The sequence below is a fragment of the Rhinopithecus roxellana genome, chromosome 10 (genome assembly GCF_007565055.1).
Source record: "Rhinopithecus roxellana isolate Shanxi Qingling chromosome 10, ASM756505v1, whole genome shotgun sequence".
NCBI classification, from domain to species: Eukaryota; Metazoa; Chordata; class Mammalia; order Primates; family Cercopithecidae; genus Rhinopithecus; species Rhinopithecus roxellana.
Genome location: NC_044558.1, coordinates 60,010,977 through 60,029,374, shown reverse-complemented (window position 1 = coordinate 60,029,374; position 18,398 = coordinate 60,010,977). Strand labels below are relative to the sequence as shown.

General features: G+C 43.8%; 1 protein-coding gene across 2 annotated transcripts in view; it reads right to left on the bottom strand.

Moving 5' to 3' along the window:
* Positions 1-10,817: 10,817 nt before the first annotated feature.
* The window catches only part of TFCP2 (transcription factor CP2), an 83,571-nt gene continuing 75,990 nt past the window's right edge, over positions 10,818-18,398 (bottom strand). Inside the window, exons 12-15 of one of the 2 annotated variants that reach the window (XM_010385323.2) lie at positions 17,350-17,474; positions 16,191-16,333; positions 13,125-13,176; positions 10,818-12,329 (exon numbers count right to left, since the gene is read on the bottom strand). In XM_010385323.2, the coding sequence (XP_010383625.1) occupies positions 12,292-12,329; positions 13,125-13,176; positions 16,191-16,333; positions 17,350-17,474 (358 nt within the window). In that variant the 3' untranslated portion in view covers positions 10,818-12,291. The remainder of the gene's footprint in view (positions 12,330-13,124; positions 13,177-16,190; positions 16,334-17,349; positions 17,475-18,398) is intronic. The other variant, XM_010385324.2, reaches the window with a different exon arrangement.

Sequence of the window (18,398 nt, the reverse complement as noted above, 5' to 3'; positions counted from 1 at the left end):
GGGGCTGGCTGGGAAATGGAGTCTACGTGCCGGCTCCACACCCAGCAGCATGCCGGGAGTTGTAGGCGGTGACTGCTGCAAAGCCGAAGCCGGCGGGCAAACCGGCTCCGGAGGCGGCAGCTCTGCTGCAACCTTTTAGTCGGGAAAGAGAGGAGACGCTCAGTTACAGATCTTAAAAAAACGAATTCTCCTCCAAAACTCCCTTTTCCTTTCGCCAGTACCACACGTCATTAGGAACATGATCCCACCTTCTCCTCGCTCATGGGGTGTTAGTCTTCAGCAACATGACTTATTGCAGCCTGCCCAAGTTATAAAGAATCAAGCAATATCTTGAGTTATCTACTTATATGAGGAACTGCTTTGAGTGTTTTCTTCAAAAACGAAACAAAACAAAATTGCTGCAGGGCGCGGTGGCTCACGCCTGTAATCCCAGCACTTTGGGAGGCAGAGGCGGGCGGATCACGAGGTCAGGAGATCAAAACCATCCTGGCTAACACGGTGAAACCCCGTCTCTACTAAAAAATACAATTAGCCGGACGTGGTGGCCGGCGCCTGTAGTCCCAGCTACTCGGGAGGCTGAGGCAGGAGAATGGCGTGAATCCGACATCGCGCCACTGCACTCGAAACTGGGCCAAAGAGCAAAGACTCCCTCTCAAAAACAAACAAAAAATTGCCATGATCTCAAGTTTGCAAACTGATTTATTTATTTAAATAGAAAAGGGGTTTTCGCCATGTTGCCCAGGTTGGTCTTGCACTCCTGGGCCCAAGCGATCTGCCCGCCTCGGCTTCCCAAAGTGCTGGGATGATACGCATGAGCCACCCTGCCCTTCCGCAACCTATTTTTAAGAAAGGGCACCGGTCGCGGTGGCCTATGCCTGTAATCCCAGCACTTTGGGAGGCCGAGGCAGGCGGGTCATGAGGTCAGGAGTTCGAGACCAGCCTGACCAACATGGTGAAACCCCGTCTCTACTAAAAATACAAAAATTAGTCGAGGGTGGTGGCAAGTGCCTTTAATCCCAGCTACTCGAGAGGCCGAGCCAGGAGAATGGCTTGAACCCGGGAGGCAGAGGTTGCAGTGAGCCGAGACTGCGCCATTGTCCTCCAGCCTGGGCAACAAGAGCGAAACTCCGTCTCAAAAAAAAAAAAAAAGAAAAGAAAAGAAAAAAAGAAAGGGGAAAACCAAGATTAAAAAGTCAAAAGTTGGCCGGGCGCGGTGGCTCAAGGGCCGGGCGCGGTGGCTCAAGCCTGTAATCCCAGCACTTTGGGAGGCCTAGACGGGCGGATCACGAGGTCAGGAGATCGAGACCATCCTGGCTAATACGGTGAAACCCTGTCTCTACTTAAAAATACAAAAAACTAGCCGGGCGACGAGGCGGGCGCCTGTAGTCCCAGCTACTCGGGAGGCTGAGGCAGGAGAATGAGCGTAAACCCGGGAGGCGGAGCTTGCAGTGAGCTGAGATCCGGCCACTGCACTCCAGCCTGGGTGGCAGAGCAAGACTCCGTCTCAAAAAAAGAAAAAAAAAAAAAAAAAAAAAAAAAAAAAAGTCAAAAGTTGTATGTGATTTGCCAAAGACACATTGTCTTGGTTTCTTCTCTGTTGTCTTTCCCTTGAACTATAAGGCTGGGCAAGCTCTAGCTGCATTCTCTTGTCCCCCGCCCCCCACCCGGCCCCCTCATTTTGTTCTGTCATCTGGTTTGCTTCTACTTTCCCCCTTCCATACTCTGCTTGAATACACTGGCCTCATTGCAGTTCCTTCAACAGGGCAATCATTCTCTTACCTCAGGGCCTTTTGTCTGGCTTCCACCAGCTAGCCACATACTTACTCCCTCACGTAATAACTGCTCAAATGTTCCCATATCTGAGATTTTCCCTAACTATATTTCTTTCTCCCTGCATTAAGAGACAGGATCTCATTCTGTCACCCAGGCTGGAGTGCAGTGGCGCGATCATGGCTCACAGCAGCCTCAAACTCCCGGGCACAAATGCCTAACCATATTTCTAAAATGGTGCTTCTCCTTAGTTTCTATCCCTGTGCCTTATATTTCTTGTTAGCATCCACCTGATGTATTTGTTTTTGTCTTGTCTCACTTGACTAAATTTGGTGAGAGCAAGAAATTGTTTTTGTTTACTGTATCCTCAGCACACAGTACAAAGCCTATAGTTGACATTTAAGAGCATGATAGATATTTATTGGATAGATTGATGGACGGCAAGATTTAAACTCAGGTTAGGCTGATTCCAAAACCTGGTGCATTTTTCACTGCAACCAAGAAACTATGAAGCCAGATCCACTAGCTACCAAGCCATCTCAGCTTTAGAATTGAGAGGTTGGATGGCTTGGGAAAAAATGCTAAGAATTTCGGTTCTCTCCCCTAGGTGACATCAGAGACTCCAAGAAGCTAGGACACTACACTGCAAAATAAAAAAGCAGCAGATCAGAAAAAAGCAATTTTTTGGTAACATGCACTTATCATCTCCCTCTCTGCTGAAATTTAGATGCAATATAACGAGTGATCAAGACCATGGATCCTGGAGCCAGACTGCCTGAATATAAACCCCACTTCCTCTACTTACTAGTGGCATGACCCCGGGCAAGGGACCTAAGTTTTCTGCCTTAGCTTCCTCATTTGCAAGACGGGGATGATGATGTCTATCTCATTGGGTTTTGTGAAGATTAACGGCTGATACATTGGAAAATGTGTTTACAACAGTCAGTGCTGTGTAAATGTTAGCTATTTTTAATCATAAGCTTTCTATTCAGTTGTGTAGAAGGTTTGGTTCATGATCCCATTCTTCCTGTACATACAGAAGACAAAAGGGAAGAGAAAACTATCCTAGACCACTCTATAAAATCAGTAGGCTAACAAAAAACCAGCCTAATGCCCATGTTGAGGATGCTAAAAAAAAGTGTTCTAGCAGTCATGGAAATTCATCAGGGCACCATCAGCCCCAGTGACCAATGCATTAACCTCAATTGGTTAATGCCACCAAACTAAAAGATAGCCAAACCAAGGCTAGCACATCCTTTGAGAAGACAGCAGAATTCAATTTGGGAATAAGCTCTTGATCAGTTAAAAGATCATCTGGACCAGGCATGGTGGCTCACACCCGTAATCCCAGCATTTTAGGAGGCTGAGGAGGGAAGATTGCTCGAGCCCAGGAGTTTGAGACCAGCCTGGACAACATGGAGGGAGACTCTGTCTCAAGAAATTTTTAAAAATTAGCCAGGTGCAGTGGCATGCACCTGTGATCCCATTTACTTGGGAGACTGAGGTGGGAGAATCACTTGAGAACAGGAGGTCAAGACTGCAGTGACAGCTGTGTTCATGCCACTGCACTCCAGCCTGAGTGACAGAACAAGACCCTCCCCCCTCTTTTTTAATTAAAAAAATGTAATAAAATAGAGACTGGGGTTCTCCCTGTGTTGCCCAGGCTGGTCTCGAACTCCTGTGCTCAAGCAATCCGCCAGCCTCAGCCTCCCCAAGTGCTGGGATTATAGGCCTGAGCCACCACACCTGGCAGAGACTCTGTCACTAAAAATAAAAATAACGGGCTGGGTGTGCTGGCTCAGGCCTGTAATCCCAGCACTTGGGGAAGCCAAGGCGGGTAGATCACTTGACGCCAGTTCAAGACCAGCCTGGCCAACATGGCGAAACCCCGTCTCTACTGAAAATAGCTGGGCATGGTGGCACGTGCCTGTAATCCCAGCTACTTGGAAGGTTGAAGCATGAGAATCACTTGAACCCAGGAAGAAAGAGGTTGCAGTGAGCCGAGATCGCGCCACTGAACTTCAGCCTGGACAACGGAACGAGACTCTATCTTAAAAAAAAAAAAAAAAAAATCATGTCCTGAGCAGAGTTTTCTTTTCTTTCTTTCTTTTTTTTTTTTTTCCTAGTAGAGACAAGGGTCTCACGTTGCCCAGGCTGGTCTTGGACTCCTGGGTTCAAACAATCCTCCTGCCTTGGCCTCCCAAAGTGCTAGGATTACAGGCATGAGCCACCACACCTGACCCTGGGAAGTGTTTTATACTTTGGTCTTTCAGCTATGTCTGTGTGTGAAGGTGATCTTATAGTCAGTAGTATCCTCAGATTATTGAGCTAATAAACAGGTGTATAGTATTCAGTATAAACTGTTTCACACTCATAACCCCTTTAAAACTCTCAAATAACCCTATGAATTATGTATTACCTCCTTTTTAATACTTAATTCATAGGGTTAAGATGATAAAAATTGAGGCTTGAAAGATTACTCTGTCCAAAGTCATATCCAGGAAGAGAAGGATCTGGGATTTGAATGCAGGTCTATCTGACACCAAAGTATATACTGTATCAACTACCTCTTACCACCAAAAGATAAACAAGAACACACTCCCCAGAGAGGTGACGATAAATAGGACAGAGTATATAATATGTTGACATTCTTAGAGAAAAAGAGTTAAAATAAAAATCTAAGGCATTGTATTTGTTTTTCTGAAAAGGAATCTGTAGACTTAGCCCTAAAGTTGTATGTTACTTCAATAATTTACATTTAATTATATTCCAGATGGAGAGAGACAGGCACTTCTGTGACTAATTCCACACTAACAAAAAGAGAACAGTATGTGTAAATCTGAGAAAAAGAGTGCCACAGCAAACTGAAAGCACAAACACCAAAGAAGTCATATGCGCCACTGCACTCCAGCCTGGACGACAAAAGTGAAACTCTGTCCTCCCCGCACACAAAAAAAGGAAAAGAAAACAAGAATCGGCATTAATTAAAATGTGCACCTCATCTTAAACAAATCTAACATATGAAAACAGAGATTCACATAATAGGTAAACCAGTTATAACTCATGTCCCAAAATAGTCTATCAGTAAAAAATAGTACAATAAGACAACACCACAATAATATTATTTATTTTTATTTTTATTTTTTTGAGATGGAGTCTCACCCTGTTGCCCAGGCTGGAGTGCAGTGACGCAATCTCGGCTCACTGCAAGCTCCACCTCCCGGGTTCAAGCAATTCTCCTGCCTCAGCCTCCCGAGTAGCTGGGACTACAGGTGCCCACCACCACGCCCAGCTATTTTTTTTTGTATTTTTATTAGAGACAGGGTATCACTGTGTTAGCCAGAATGGTATCGATCTCCTGACCTCGTGATCCGCCCGCCTCGGCCTCCCAAAGTGCTGGGATTACAGATGTGAGCCACAGCGCTCGGCCTATAATACCATTTTAAATAGCAAGTTCCCTTATAATTGATATTAATCCAATTGAAAACTTTAATTCATATGCAACTTTTCAGTGTCTGAATTTGAAAATGCAAATGCTAAACCTACTTGAAATTTTCGGCCAGGCACGGTGGCTCACGCCTGTAATCCCAGCACTTTGGGAGGCCGAGGTGGGTGGATCACAAGGTCAGGAGTTCGAGACCAGCCTGGCCAATATGGTGAAACCCTGTCTCTACTAAAAATACAAAAATTAGCCAACCATGATGGTGGGCCCCTGTAATCTCAGCTACTTGGGAGTCTGAGGCAGGAGAATCACTTGAACCCGGGAGGCGGAGGTTGCAGTAAGCTGAGATCGTACCATTGCACTCCAGCCTGAGCGACAGAGCAAGACTCCGTCTCAAGAAAAAAAAAAAAAGAAATTTTCAAGCAAGATAGATTTTAGCTTAGGCCTATGTTCACAAGGAACATTACAGGGGAAATGCTGTAGAGAATGTGTGAAGAAATATGTGAAAAGAAGGAAGAAGTGGAAATAGATGAAAGTTCAAGGTTGAAGATAAAATACAAGGTCACTAAAGAAGCAGGAAGGAGAAATAAAGTATGCAGAAAAAACAGTGCTGGTGGCGTTACTCCCATGTCACAAAGGGCATCTTTCCCAACTCACTCCATTTTGCAGTGGTAGGATATTCTTCCTCATCTAAGTTTTGGAGTTGGTATAATGAAACAAAATTAATCACAAACTAAAAGTAAGCATTCTAGCAGGGAAAGCCTTAACTCACAACTAAGAAAATAGAGCATTTACAGGAGAAGCAGAATGGCGTAAGATTATTCCTAATGAAACGGTATATAGGCTGGGTGTGGTGGCTCATGCCTATAATCCCAGTACTTTGGAAGGCCAAGGTGGGAGGCTCACTTGAAGCCAGGAGTTCAGATTAGCAAGGGCCACATGGTAAGATCCTGTTTCTACAAAAAATAAAAATTAGGGCTGGGCACAGTGGTACATTCCTGTAATCCCAGCACTTTGGATGGGCTGAGGTGGGAGAATTGCTTGAGCCCAGGAGGTCAAGGCTGCAGCGAGCTGTGATGGTGCCACTGCCTTCCAGCCTAGGCAACAAAGTGAGATCCTGCCTCAAACAAAACAAAACAAATTAGCTGGGTGTGGTGGCATGTGCCTGTAGTCCTACCTACTCCGGAGACTGAGGTGAGAGGATCACTTGAGCCCAGGAGTTCAAGGCTGCAGTATGCTATGATCACACCACAGCCTGGGCAACAGAGGAGGACCCTGTCTCTTAAAAATAAAAACAAAAAAAGAAGCTAAGAAAGAAAGAAAGGCTGGGCGCAGTGGCTCATGCCTGTAATCCCAACACTTTGGGAGGTCAAGACTGGTGGATCACTTGAGGTCAGAAGTTTGAGACCAGCTTGGCCAACCCGGTGAAACCCTGTCTCTACTAAAAATATAAAAATTAGCCGGGTGTGGTGGCACATACCTGTAATCCCAGCTACTCAGGAGGCTGAGGCAGGAGGATCGCTTGAACCCAGGAGGCAGAGGTTGGAGTGAGCCGAGGTCGCGCCACTGCACTCCAGCCTGGGTGACAGAGACTCTGTCTCAAAAAAAAAAAAAAAAAAAGGAAAAAAAGAAAAAAAAAGAAATATATATAAATGAGGCAGCTGGGTGGGACAATCATGCCATTCCCAGTGAGACTGGAGTTCTCATAAGACCCATGGGGGTCATAACAGATCAAATTTCTGTAGAGGAACCATCCGCGACCAAAACAGCAGACCAATGACTCAGGAAAATGATAAAATGGTTCAATTTCAGTTCTCCAGTCTCCAAAAATTTGGAATTCTTAGGTTTGGCCAGAGAAAAAAGCTACAAGAGGGAGAAGCTCAATCCTGACTTCAAACATTTGGACTCTAAATTGCTTTCAAGACTGAATGCCGAAGTTCTGTTCAGCCCTTCATGGTGATTTGCAAGACAGTTCAAATCTCTGCAGTAACCCTATATAAAACACTTTCTCAGAATATCTGGTGATACACAGGATTTTGAGAACACTCCTCCATTATGCATACATTAGAAATGGTTGGTGCCATTATCCCACACCTTCTTTACTTGCCAAGCTTCCCGCAGAACCTCCAACTCAGAGATCATACTCTGCCCTCACAACATACCCAGTACCTGGACATCCAGGAATCAGAACTTCTGCCCCTTCATGTGGACCTTACTTTTTTGTCACGTCTTGGGTTGTCTTTTTAAAAAAATTTTTTTAAATAGAGTTTGTTTTTCTCTCTGTTTCTCTCGTACAGGCTGGAGTGCAGTGGTGCAACCTTGGCTCACTGCAACCTCCGCCTCCTGGGTTCAAGCAATTCTTGTGATTCAGCCTCCAGAGTAGCTGGGATTACAGGCATGCGCCACCACACCTGGCTAATTATTTTTTTGTATTTTTAGCAGAGACAGGGTTTCAGCATGTTGGCCAGGTTGATCTTGAACTCCTGACTTCAGGTGATCTGCCTGCCTCAGCCTCCCAAAGCATTAGGATTACAGGCGTGAGCCACCGCGCCTGGTCCTGTTTCCTCCCTTTATATGGCTTTTTAAATAAATCACTTACGTTCTCACTGGGCCATAACACTGTACAGTCAATCTTATTACTCAACGGCCACATTTCAGGTAGTGACTACTCAATCCTTAGAGTCCTGCAATGACTCCCCTCCCCTTTTATTAATATTTCCCAATAACTCCCTTTTCATTATCAATTAGGCTGGGCGCAGTGGCTCATGCCTGTAATCCCAACACTTTGGGAGGTCAAGGCTGGTGGATCACTTGAGGTCAGAAGTTTGAGACCAGCTTGGCCAACCCAGTGAAACCCCATCTCTACTAAAAATATAAAAATTAGCCGGGCTATACAGCAGCTTTTTCTACATGGAACCTATTATACTTCAAGGGAGTACAGGCAATGGTAAGTCAAACAGGATGCTATGCCAATTCTCTAAAGGGCCTAGGCTGGTATGGTGGGTGGCTCACACTTATAATCCCAGCATTTTGGGAGGCTGAGGCAGGAGGATGCTTGAGCCCAGGAGGTCAAGACCAGCATGGGCAATATAGGGAGACCTTGTCTCTACAAAAACATACAAAATTAGCCAAGTGTGGTGGCACACACCTGTAGCCCCAGCTACTTGGGAGGCTAAGGTGGGAGGATCGCTTGAGCCTGGGAGGCAGAGGCTGCAATGAGCTGCGATGGTGCCACTGCGCTCCAGCCTGGGTGACACGCACACACACAAAAACGATGCATGTTCAAATATATGTGACCTAAATGGCATCCATACAGAATAACTGGTTTTTAAAAAGAATGATGTAGAACTAAAAATTCTAATATAGTAAGATATTCAAGATATGCTAAACACAAAAATCAAATTGCAGGTCATTAGCATAACATGAGCCCATCTGAGTGTCTGTGTGTGTGTGTGTGTGTGTGCGCGCGCATGTGATGGGGGAAATTCTTTGCAATGATTACCTCTACAGAGTGGGACTAAGAGGTAAGGGGGTAAAGTTATATGATACTATTCTTTATAGTTTGAATTTAACATTTTGTGTTACTTTCATAATGAAAAAGCTAGTATAAAATTTTCATTTAATTGAAAGCATTATTAGTGAACATATGCAATGTTTTAAAGCAAACTGAATAATTACAATGTTCTATCACTATGCCAGTTCTTACCAATTATACATCACTGGCACAATAAAAACTTTTTGTAGCTAAAGAAAGCCTAAGAGATTTTTCTGGTAAATTTAAGGATCTATAATTACAAAGTTGTATAAGTTCATTTCCATAAATTGAAGACTACTCTAAAAAACCCTGACTTCAGGTAAAAATAGTTAAGTGCAATTTATAGTCAATATATTAATGAAGGCCAGGCATGGTGGCTCATTCCTGTAATCTCAACACTTTGGGAGGCCAAGGCAGGAGGACTGCTTGAGGCCAGGAGTTCAAGACCAGCTTGGGCAACAAGATAAGACCCTGTCTCTACAGAAAAAAAAAAAAAACATTAGCAGGGCTTCGTGGTGTGTGCCTGTAATCCTAGCTACTTGGGAGGCTGAGGCAGGAGGATCACTTGAGCCTGGGAGTTTGAGGCTGCAGTGAGCTATAACTGTGGCACTGCACTCCAGCCTGGGTGACAGAGGGAGATACAATTCTTGTTTTGTTTTCTTTGAGATGGGGGTCTCACTTCATCACTTAGGCTATAAGTGCAGTGGCATGATCACAGCTCACTGCAGCCTCCAACCCTGGGCTCAAGTAATCACTGCCATGCCTGGCTAATTTTTTTAACTTTTTGTAGAGATGGGGGGGGTCTCACTTTGCTGCCCAGGCTGATCTTGAACTCCTGACCTGGCCCAAAGTGATCCTCCCATTTTGGCCTCCCAAAGTGCTGGGCTTACAGGCATGAACAACTGTGCCTTATCTATATATATAATTTTATGCATCATTTGCAGTAAGAGTCACAAATGCACAGATTTGGAAGAAACCTTAAAAGTCACCTAGCCTTGGGCCAGGTGCGGTGGCTCAAGTCTGTAATCCTAGCACTTTGGGAGGCCGAGGTGGGTGGATCACAAGGTTAGGAATTCAAGACCAGCCTGGCCAACATAGTAAAACCCCATCTCTACCAAAAAGAGAAAAATTAGCCTGGCATGATGGTCTGCACCTGTAGTCCCAGCTACTTAGGAGGCTGAGGCAGGAGAATCGCTTGAACCCGGGAGGCGGAGGTTGCAGTGAGCCGAGATCGGGCCATTTAACTCTAGCCTGGGCAACAGAGTGAGACTCTGTCTCAAAACAAAAAAGTCACCCAGTCTTGGCCAGGCACGGTGGCTCACACCTGTACTCCTAGCACTTTGGAAGATGAGACAGGAGGATCACTTGAGCCCAGGAGTTCAAGACCAGCCTGGCAGGCAACATAGTGAGACCTCATTTATATATTTTATTTTATTTCATTAAAAAAAAATTTTTGTTTCGAGACAGAGTCTTGCTCTATCACCCAGGCTGGAGTGCAGCAGCCTGATCTCAGCTCATTGCAATCCTACCCCCCAGGTTTAAGCAATTCTCATGTCTTAGACTCCCAAGTAGCTGGAATTACAGGTGTGTGCCACCATGCCTGGCTAATTTTGTATTTTTAGTAGAGACGGGGTTTCACCATGTTGGCCAGGCTGGTCTCGATCTTCTGGCCTCAAGTGATCTGCCTGCCTCGGCCTCCCAAAGTGTTGGGATTACAGGCATGAGCCACCGTACCCAGCTTCATTTCTATATTAAAAAAAAAAAAAAAAAAAAAGGCATCTAGTCCAACTTTCCTATCCAAACACCTAGACATACAAAAAATAAATAAATAAATAAATAAAAACCAATAGCAGCCTGCTGAGGAAAGAACTGAAGTTGAGAACCAGTACTAGGAATATATAAGACAACCGGAAATGTCTCCTCCTCAAAATGGAGACATCTGGTAATCATTCACTAAAAAGCATTTGGGCGTAATATAACAAGTTGCTCAGGTCAGTTTTAAACAAGTCATTGACTTAATTTTCTGGTTTCAAAGTTTTCAATTTGTTTCAAACCAAGAGAAATTAGACTATGATGCAGATTGAGTTTAATGAACAAAAATCTCTGTATAAAAAACATTTAAACCTTATCAAATGCTTTAAACACACACACACACACACACACACACACACACACAAATCCAAATCCAATACACGATCTTAGAACATTATCTTTGTTTACCTCAACATAACCTGTAAAAAGTATTTCCAGATAAAACTTTACAAGTGAAGAAAGAAAACCCATGATGTTACACTTACACACACACACACACACAATCATTCTTACGGAAGAACAAAAACGTGGTAAGAGTGTGAACAGGAAGGGAATGCATCTTTTTTTGTACAGCTTATATTAAAAACACAGCATGAGTAAAATAACTTCCTATACCAAGAGAAGATGCAGAGAGAGGAAACAGAAAGCAGGGATGAGACTAACTCATTAATAGTTTGAGAATGTCATTCAAGAACAGTAAATTTGGGGAGTGACAGATAATCCCCAGTTGTCACCACCTCAAATTCTTTGATTCCGATAACTAATGACAATTAAAAAGCATCTATGTGTTCATTTTTTGTAGGTCTTGATTTGTTCATCATTATTTAGGTGTGCTTTGTCTCTTTCAGTGGTTAATTCCTCAGTTCATACTCAGTGTTATGTCCTAGTTACCAGAAGGGCCACAGTAATAAGCGAAGTGAACACAGGTTATAAAGGGTGGCACTGGTGGTATGAGAAGGTGAATAAGGAGGGCCAGATTGCCTGGTTTGGATTTCAGCATCACTGCCTGCCAGCTCCTGGCACCTAGCAAGCTACTTAGCCACTGTGTGTCTCCATTTCCTCATCTTCGGTTGGGGGTCACTATAGCACCTACTTCAGATAGTGTGATTAGGGGGTTAAACAAGATGGTCATTCAAAAAATTTATCACACTGCCTGGTCAATAGATGTTAGCTGAAAATATTAGTTGTGGTATTACAGGGGAACCAAAAGGAAAATTCTGTCTCTGTATTTCTCCGCACTGATAAAGTTTTCAGGGACAAACTATGGCAAAAAGCAGAGATACTAGTACATTTGAGACCAGTACAAAGAGATTGAAGACCTAGTCTTATGAATATAGATACCCATTTTTATATAAGAAAAAAATTACATGGCTCCATATCACAAAATTTAAGATCTTCCTGTTAAACATCACACAATTCCCATCATCATTGTGCTCTACATACACTCTAAATTATGTAGAGTTTCTACTGATATTCCACAACAACAAGGTCCAGAAATTTTAACTAAGAAACAGCTGCAGAACTGCATGTTGGACAGTAATCTGTGTGTGCCACAGAGCTTGGGCCAACACAAAGGGCCAGGATTCTGCCTCCATGGCCTGGACTCCTCCACACATAGTCAGATGAGTCAGGTTCTTGCAGACCTTCAAATCTCCATTCATATCCCCCTTTGAGAGAGCCATTTTCAGAGGTGAAGGAAGCAGCAGCCACTGGGCATGAAAACACCGCACTCCTACTTCAGTATAATATGATAGCTATCATTGGTTTCTGCTGTTAAAAAGAGAGAGAAGAGAGAGAGAGAGAATCATCTTTAGTCACCTCCAAAACATGGCAGGAGAAACAAAGTATGGTAAGATTCTTGTGAGAAGGGGAAAAAAGGGAGGTGGAGGTTGCAGTGAGCGCAGATCACGCCATTGCACTCTAGCTTGGGCAACAAGAGTGAAATGCCGTCTTAAAAAAAAAAAAGAGAGAAAGGGGAAAAAAAAGAGCAGGACAAACAGCAGCATACTTACTCATTAGCACAGATTCCTTATAATAAACATGCATTACAAAAACAACATGCCTCAATTTCCTCCTCTGCAATGGCAGATGAAAGAGAATGGCAAAAAGCCGGGCCAGGCACGGTGGCTCACGCCTGTAATCCCAGCACTGTGGGAGGCCGAGGTGGGTGGATTGCTTGAGGTCAGGAGTTCGAGACCAGCCTGGCCAACATGGTGAAACCCCGTCTCTACTAAAAATACAAAAATTAGCCAGACAAGGTGGCATGTGCCTGTAATCCCAGTTGCTTGGGAGGCTGAGGGAGGAGAATCACTTGAACTCGGGAGGTGAAGGTTGCAGTGAGCCGAGATCGTGCCACTGCACTCCAGCCTGGGTAACAGATCAAAACTCTGTCTCAAAAAAAAAAAAAAAAAGCCGACTTACAAAAAGGAACAATCTCTAATACTGTCACTTTCTTTACCCAAATATGGTTACTCTCCCTATCTCTCCTCAAAGAAGTATGTACTTTGCCTAGTAGTAGTAAAGCTGTTAAATCTACTTAGAGAAAGACGTTTGTCTTACTGTTACCTTTCATTGTGTCCAGAATAAAACATGCTTCTTCCTGAAAGTTCTGTATCATCTGAAAAAAGCAAGAAAATGTGTGACTATTTAAATGAAAAATAACCCCTGTATATTCCTGTGTCCCTAAGGACTACATCCAGCGGGGTTTAGATGGGAGGCTTTACAGGTCACAAATAATGTATTTCTTGAATATCTAGGATCGTAAAAGTTTTTTCCTCCCCTCCCCCGTTTGGTTTTTAAATATTAAAAAACTAAGCAGATTAGAACAGTTGTCTTAAAGCCTGGTATGCATTTCCCTGGGTTAACCCCAACACTCGCCAAGGAGCACACAGACACTAATATATGCATACAGGAGAACTGACTTCCATGTCTTCAACTCCCATATGTGCTCCTTCCTAAAACCTCTTTAATTTTCCTTCCTCACTTTCCCTTCTCCCATTTTACAAGATAAAGGCATGAGTTTCACCCTCCCAGGATCCTAATAAGGTGCTCTGGCCCATGATGTGAAAGCTTCAGGTGGCAACGTGGAATAGCAAAGGTGAACTCTAATATTAAACTGGGCAACAGACCCTTTTATGAGCCACATGGTTTCTAACTCTTTCCTTTCACCAGAATTAAAGAGTAACCTAATCACAAAATTGTCATGTGATAAAGGATTCAAAATGATTTTTTGATAATATCACTATGTAATTGCTGGTATATAATTCTGAAGTATAATCTAATGACATCATTACAAAATTCCATCCATTCCTATCTATCAATTTATGTGACTCAAGTCCCTCAGCATTTATATCTAGAGGTAAAAAACAGAATGGAATTGATGCTGAAATCCTATGTCATTCTAGCAATCAATAGGCAGTATTCACCTACAAAGGAAATAATTAGGTGCAAAGGTACGACTAGGGATTGAAACAATTTCATCCAACTCATTCATAGATATACCTGTAATAATATTTTTCTTAATTTTCTTTTTTGGCCGGGCACGGTGGCTCAAGCCTGTAATCCCAGCACTTTGGGAGGCCGAGACGGGCGGATCACGAGGTCAGGAGATCGAGACCATCCTGGCTAACACGGTGAAACCCCGTCTCTACTAAAAATACAAAAACTAGCCGGGCGAGGTGGCGGGCGCCTGTAGTCCCAGCTACTCGGGAGGCTGAGGCAGGAGAATGGCGTAAACCCGGGAGGCGGAGCTTGCAGTGAGCTGAGATCCGGCCACTGCACTCCAGTCCGGGCGACAGAGCGAGACTCCGCCTCAAAAAAAAAATTATTTTTTTTTTTTTTTTTTCTGAGACGGAGTTTCACTCTTGGAGTGCAATGGCCCCATCTCGGCTCACCACAACCTCCACCTCCTGGGTTGAAGGGATCCTCCTGCCTCAGCCTCCTGGGTAGCAGGGATTACAAGCACGTGCCACCACCCCCAACTAATTTTGTATTTTCAGTAGAGACGGGGTTTCTCCATGTTGGCCAGGCTGGTTTCAAACTCCCGACCTCAGGTGATCCGCCTGCCTCGGCCTCCCAAAGTGCTGGGATTACAGGCATAAGCCACTGAGCCTGGCCTTTTTTTTTTGGATGGAGTCTCGCTCTGTCACCCAGGCTAGAGTGTGGTGGCACAGTCTCGGCTCACTGCAATCTCTGCCTCTCAGGTTCAAGCAATTCTCTGCCTCAGCCTCCCAAGTAGCTGGGATTACAGGCACCTGCCACCATGCCCAGCTAATTTTTGTATTTTTAGTAGAGATCGGGTTTCACCATCTTGGCTAGGATGGTCTTGAACTTCTGACCTTGTGATCCACCTGTCTCAGCCTCCCAAAGTGCTGGGATTACAGGCACAAGTCACTGCACCTGGCCGGCCCTCTTAATGTTTAATAATTACTTATTAAAACATGTAGCATATTTACCTTATTTTAATCAACTGTATAATTATGATGATTCCATTCATAATTTTTAAATTTTTATTTAAAAACTTTGTTTCAAACAAATATAGTAGGATAATCAATAAAAGATGTTTGTGCATAAAAATATGTTACGGTAAGATGGCCAGGCGTGGTGGCTCACATCTGTAATCCCAGCGCTTTGGCAGGCTGAGGCGGGTTGATCACTTGAGGCCAGGAGTTCGAGACCAGACTGGCCACATGGTGAAACCCAGCCTCTACTAAAAATACAAAAATTAGCCGGGTGTGGTGGTGGATGCCTGTAATACCAGCTACTTGGGAGGCTGAGGCAGGAGAATCGTTTGAACCTCGGAGGCAGAGGTTGCAGTGAGCTGAGATCACACCACCGAACAACAGCCTGGGTGACAAAGTGAGAGTCTGTCTCAAAAAAAAAAAGTTACAGTAAGATAAAATTCAATGGGGGAAGTAAATGAAAATAATAGTTCAAGGAAACAGAGGAATAGTACAAGAATTCTAACTTAAAGGAAAGCACAGTCGTGTTTTGTTTTTTTTTAATGGATGGTGGTGGTATTAAATCATTTTTGCACTAAGATTACATGGGATGCAATTAGAATAATGATGTAACCATTTCACTTAGAAATGTCATTATATATGCCCAGAAATGACATCTTTTACAACTATTTAAACTTTAACAAAAAATTTTAAGTCAACCTAAAAATGTGCATGGGAATATGTGGTTTTTAAAATATTTCAGGGCGGGGCGTGGTGGCTCACATCTGTAATCCCACCATTTTGGGAGGCCGAGGCGGGCAGATCACTTGAGGTCAGGAGTTTGAGACCAGCCTGGCCAACATGGCAAAACCCCATCTCTACTAAAAATACATAAATTAGCTGGGCGTGGTGGCACGCGCCTATAATTCCCACTATCCAGGAGGCTGAGGGAGGAGAATCACTTGAACCCAGGAGGCGGAAGGTTACAGTGAGCTGAGATTGGGCCATTGCACTCCGGCCTGGGCAACAGAGAGAGACTGTTTAAAAAAAAAATTAGGAGGAAAGTAAGCAAAAAAGTATGAAACCCTCCGATCTAGAAAACAGAACACTCTGCCCCAGGAGAACTGCTCTTGCTCCATGTGCTGACAAATTAACCATCATCTGGTAATTTCAACTGTACTGAAAAATCTACCTCATCACTGATGAGCACATGAATTCCTGTTGGCCCCTGCTTGTAAATCTGGCTGATCTGGCAAGGGGAAATGCTGAAAAGCTGAGCAATTTTTTCTGTCAATTCAACAGCGGTCAGTTCTTCTAGATAGATAGCATGGTAAACTGCAAAAGGGAGAGAGCAACAGGAGTCAGTACAAAGGTTGTCCACTCTTACACATAACTTGATCACTAGGAATGTCCACTTTTCTGAAGGACTCAGAAATCAGACTGCCTAAGTTCAAACCCTGGCTCAACCACTTGCAGCTGTGTGACCTAGGGCAAGTTATCTAACATCCCTAGGCTTCATTTTTCTCGCGAAAATACTAGAGATAACAGTAAAATCCTCTGCAAAGAGGAGATACTAGTTGTAAATAGCACCTGGCTGGGCATGGTGCCAGCCATTTGTCCCAGCAATTTGGGAGGCTGAGGCAGGGAGATCACTTGAGCCCAGGAGTTCAAGACCAGCCTAGGCAACATAGGGAGATCCCATCTCTACAATAAATAAAACAAATAGGTAGACGTGGGGTGCACACCTATAGTTCCAGTTACTCGGGAGGCTGATGGGAGAGAATCACTTGAGCCCAGGTGGTCAAGGTTGTAATGAGTCATGATTGCACCACAGTACTTTAGCCTGGGTAACTGAGTGAGACTCTGTCGCAAAAAAAAAAAAAAAAAAAAAAAAAAAAGCTGGGCGCAGTGGCTCAAGCCTGTAATCCCAGCACTTTGGGAGGCCGAGGCGGGCGGATCACGAGGTCAGGAGATCAAGACCATCCTGGCTAACCCAGTGAAACCCCATTTCTACTAAAAAATACAAAAAACTAGCCGGGCGAGGTGGCAGGCGCCTGTAGTCCCAGCTACTTGGGAGGCTGAGGCAGGAGAATGGCATGAACCCGGGAGGCGCAGCTTGCAGTGAGCCGAGATCGCGCCACTCACTCCAGCCTGGGTGACAGAGCGAGACTCTGTCTCAAAAAAAAAAAAAAAAGCACCTGCCATATATTAGGAGCTCAATAAATGCTAGTGATTATTGTTACTTCTAGCAAATGCTAAATCTGCTGTTTGATAGTTTCCCATCATACATGCCCATAAGTTACCTCTTCACCTTTCTTCATATCTGTCCTGGTGTGTCCAGAACAACCTACCGAAGAAAGTGCCATTTGAGTCTCCATCCTCGTGCTTCTGCTGCTGTTGCTGCTGCTGTTGTTGCTGCTCCCTCAACTGCAGTGACTCCTGACAAACATAAATGGTTAACCTTGGACGCACCATCCTAAGGGGAGGAAAAAGGCTAATTAGTCTTACATTCTTTACGGTAAGCACAATAAAAAGGGAGAAATTGTGTTTCTACATTAATCATATAGAGCAGATGAAAACTGGAAGCTCATTGGCCAAATGCAATTAATTTGCTATGTTTTATTAGTTCCCCAGTGGTAAGGGTTTTTTTTTCCTTAAGTGGAATTAGTTCCAATATGAGACATCATATAAACCTCTGAACTTTTGGCTTTTCCTGAAGATCTAGCAATCTTAAGCCCGCATTCTCACATGCTGTTCTTCTTACATAATGCATATATTCTTCACTATACCCCAGTCTTGACTGCCATTCATTTACATTACCTGTATGTCCTCTATAGTCATTTGAGTTTGTGGCCTTTGGTGTAAAAGTTACACATAGTCAAAATATAAAAGCCTTATGTCTTTTTGGGTCAGGTTCAAGATATACTTCTTACTAAAAAATACCAACACAGTAAACTAGATCATCTTATTTCTCTCATTACCTTCTCCTAGCCTAAGTCCTTTTTCTGCTCTTCTTAGAGAAAGGTATTCAACTACCTCTTGATCTGATCCTCTGAATCCTTCCAATTTCTAAACACTCTTTAGATAATATGCTTTAAAAAATAAAAGATCAATTATTTTTCCCCAAGTCATCAATCCCTGATTTCCCTTCTTTCCTTAAAATTTTCCAAGCTTCAACATCCCTTATGATGTAGACAAAAACAAACATGACCAGGCACGGTGGCTCACACCTATAATCCCAGCACTTTAGGAAGGCGAGTCGGAAGGATTGCTTGAGCTCAGGAGTTTGAGACCAGCCAAGGGAACATGGCAAAACTCCGTCTCTACAAAAAGTACAAAATTAGGTGGGCGTGGTGGTGCACGCCTGTAGTCCCAGCTGCTCAGGGATCTAGACAGGAGG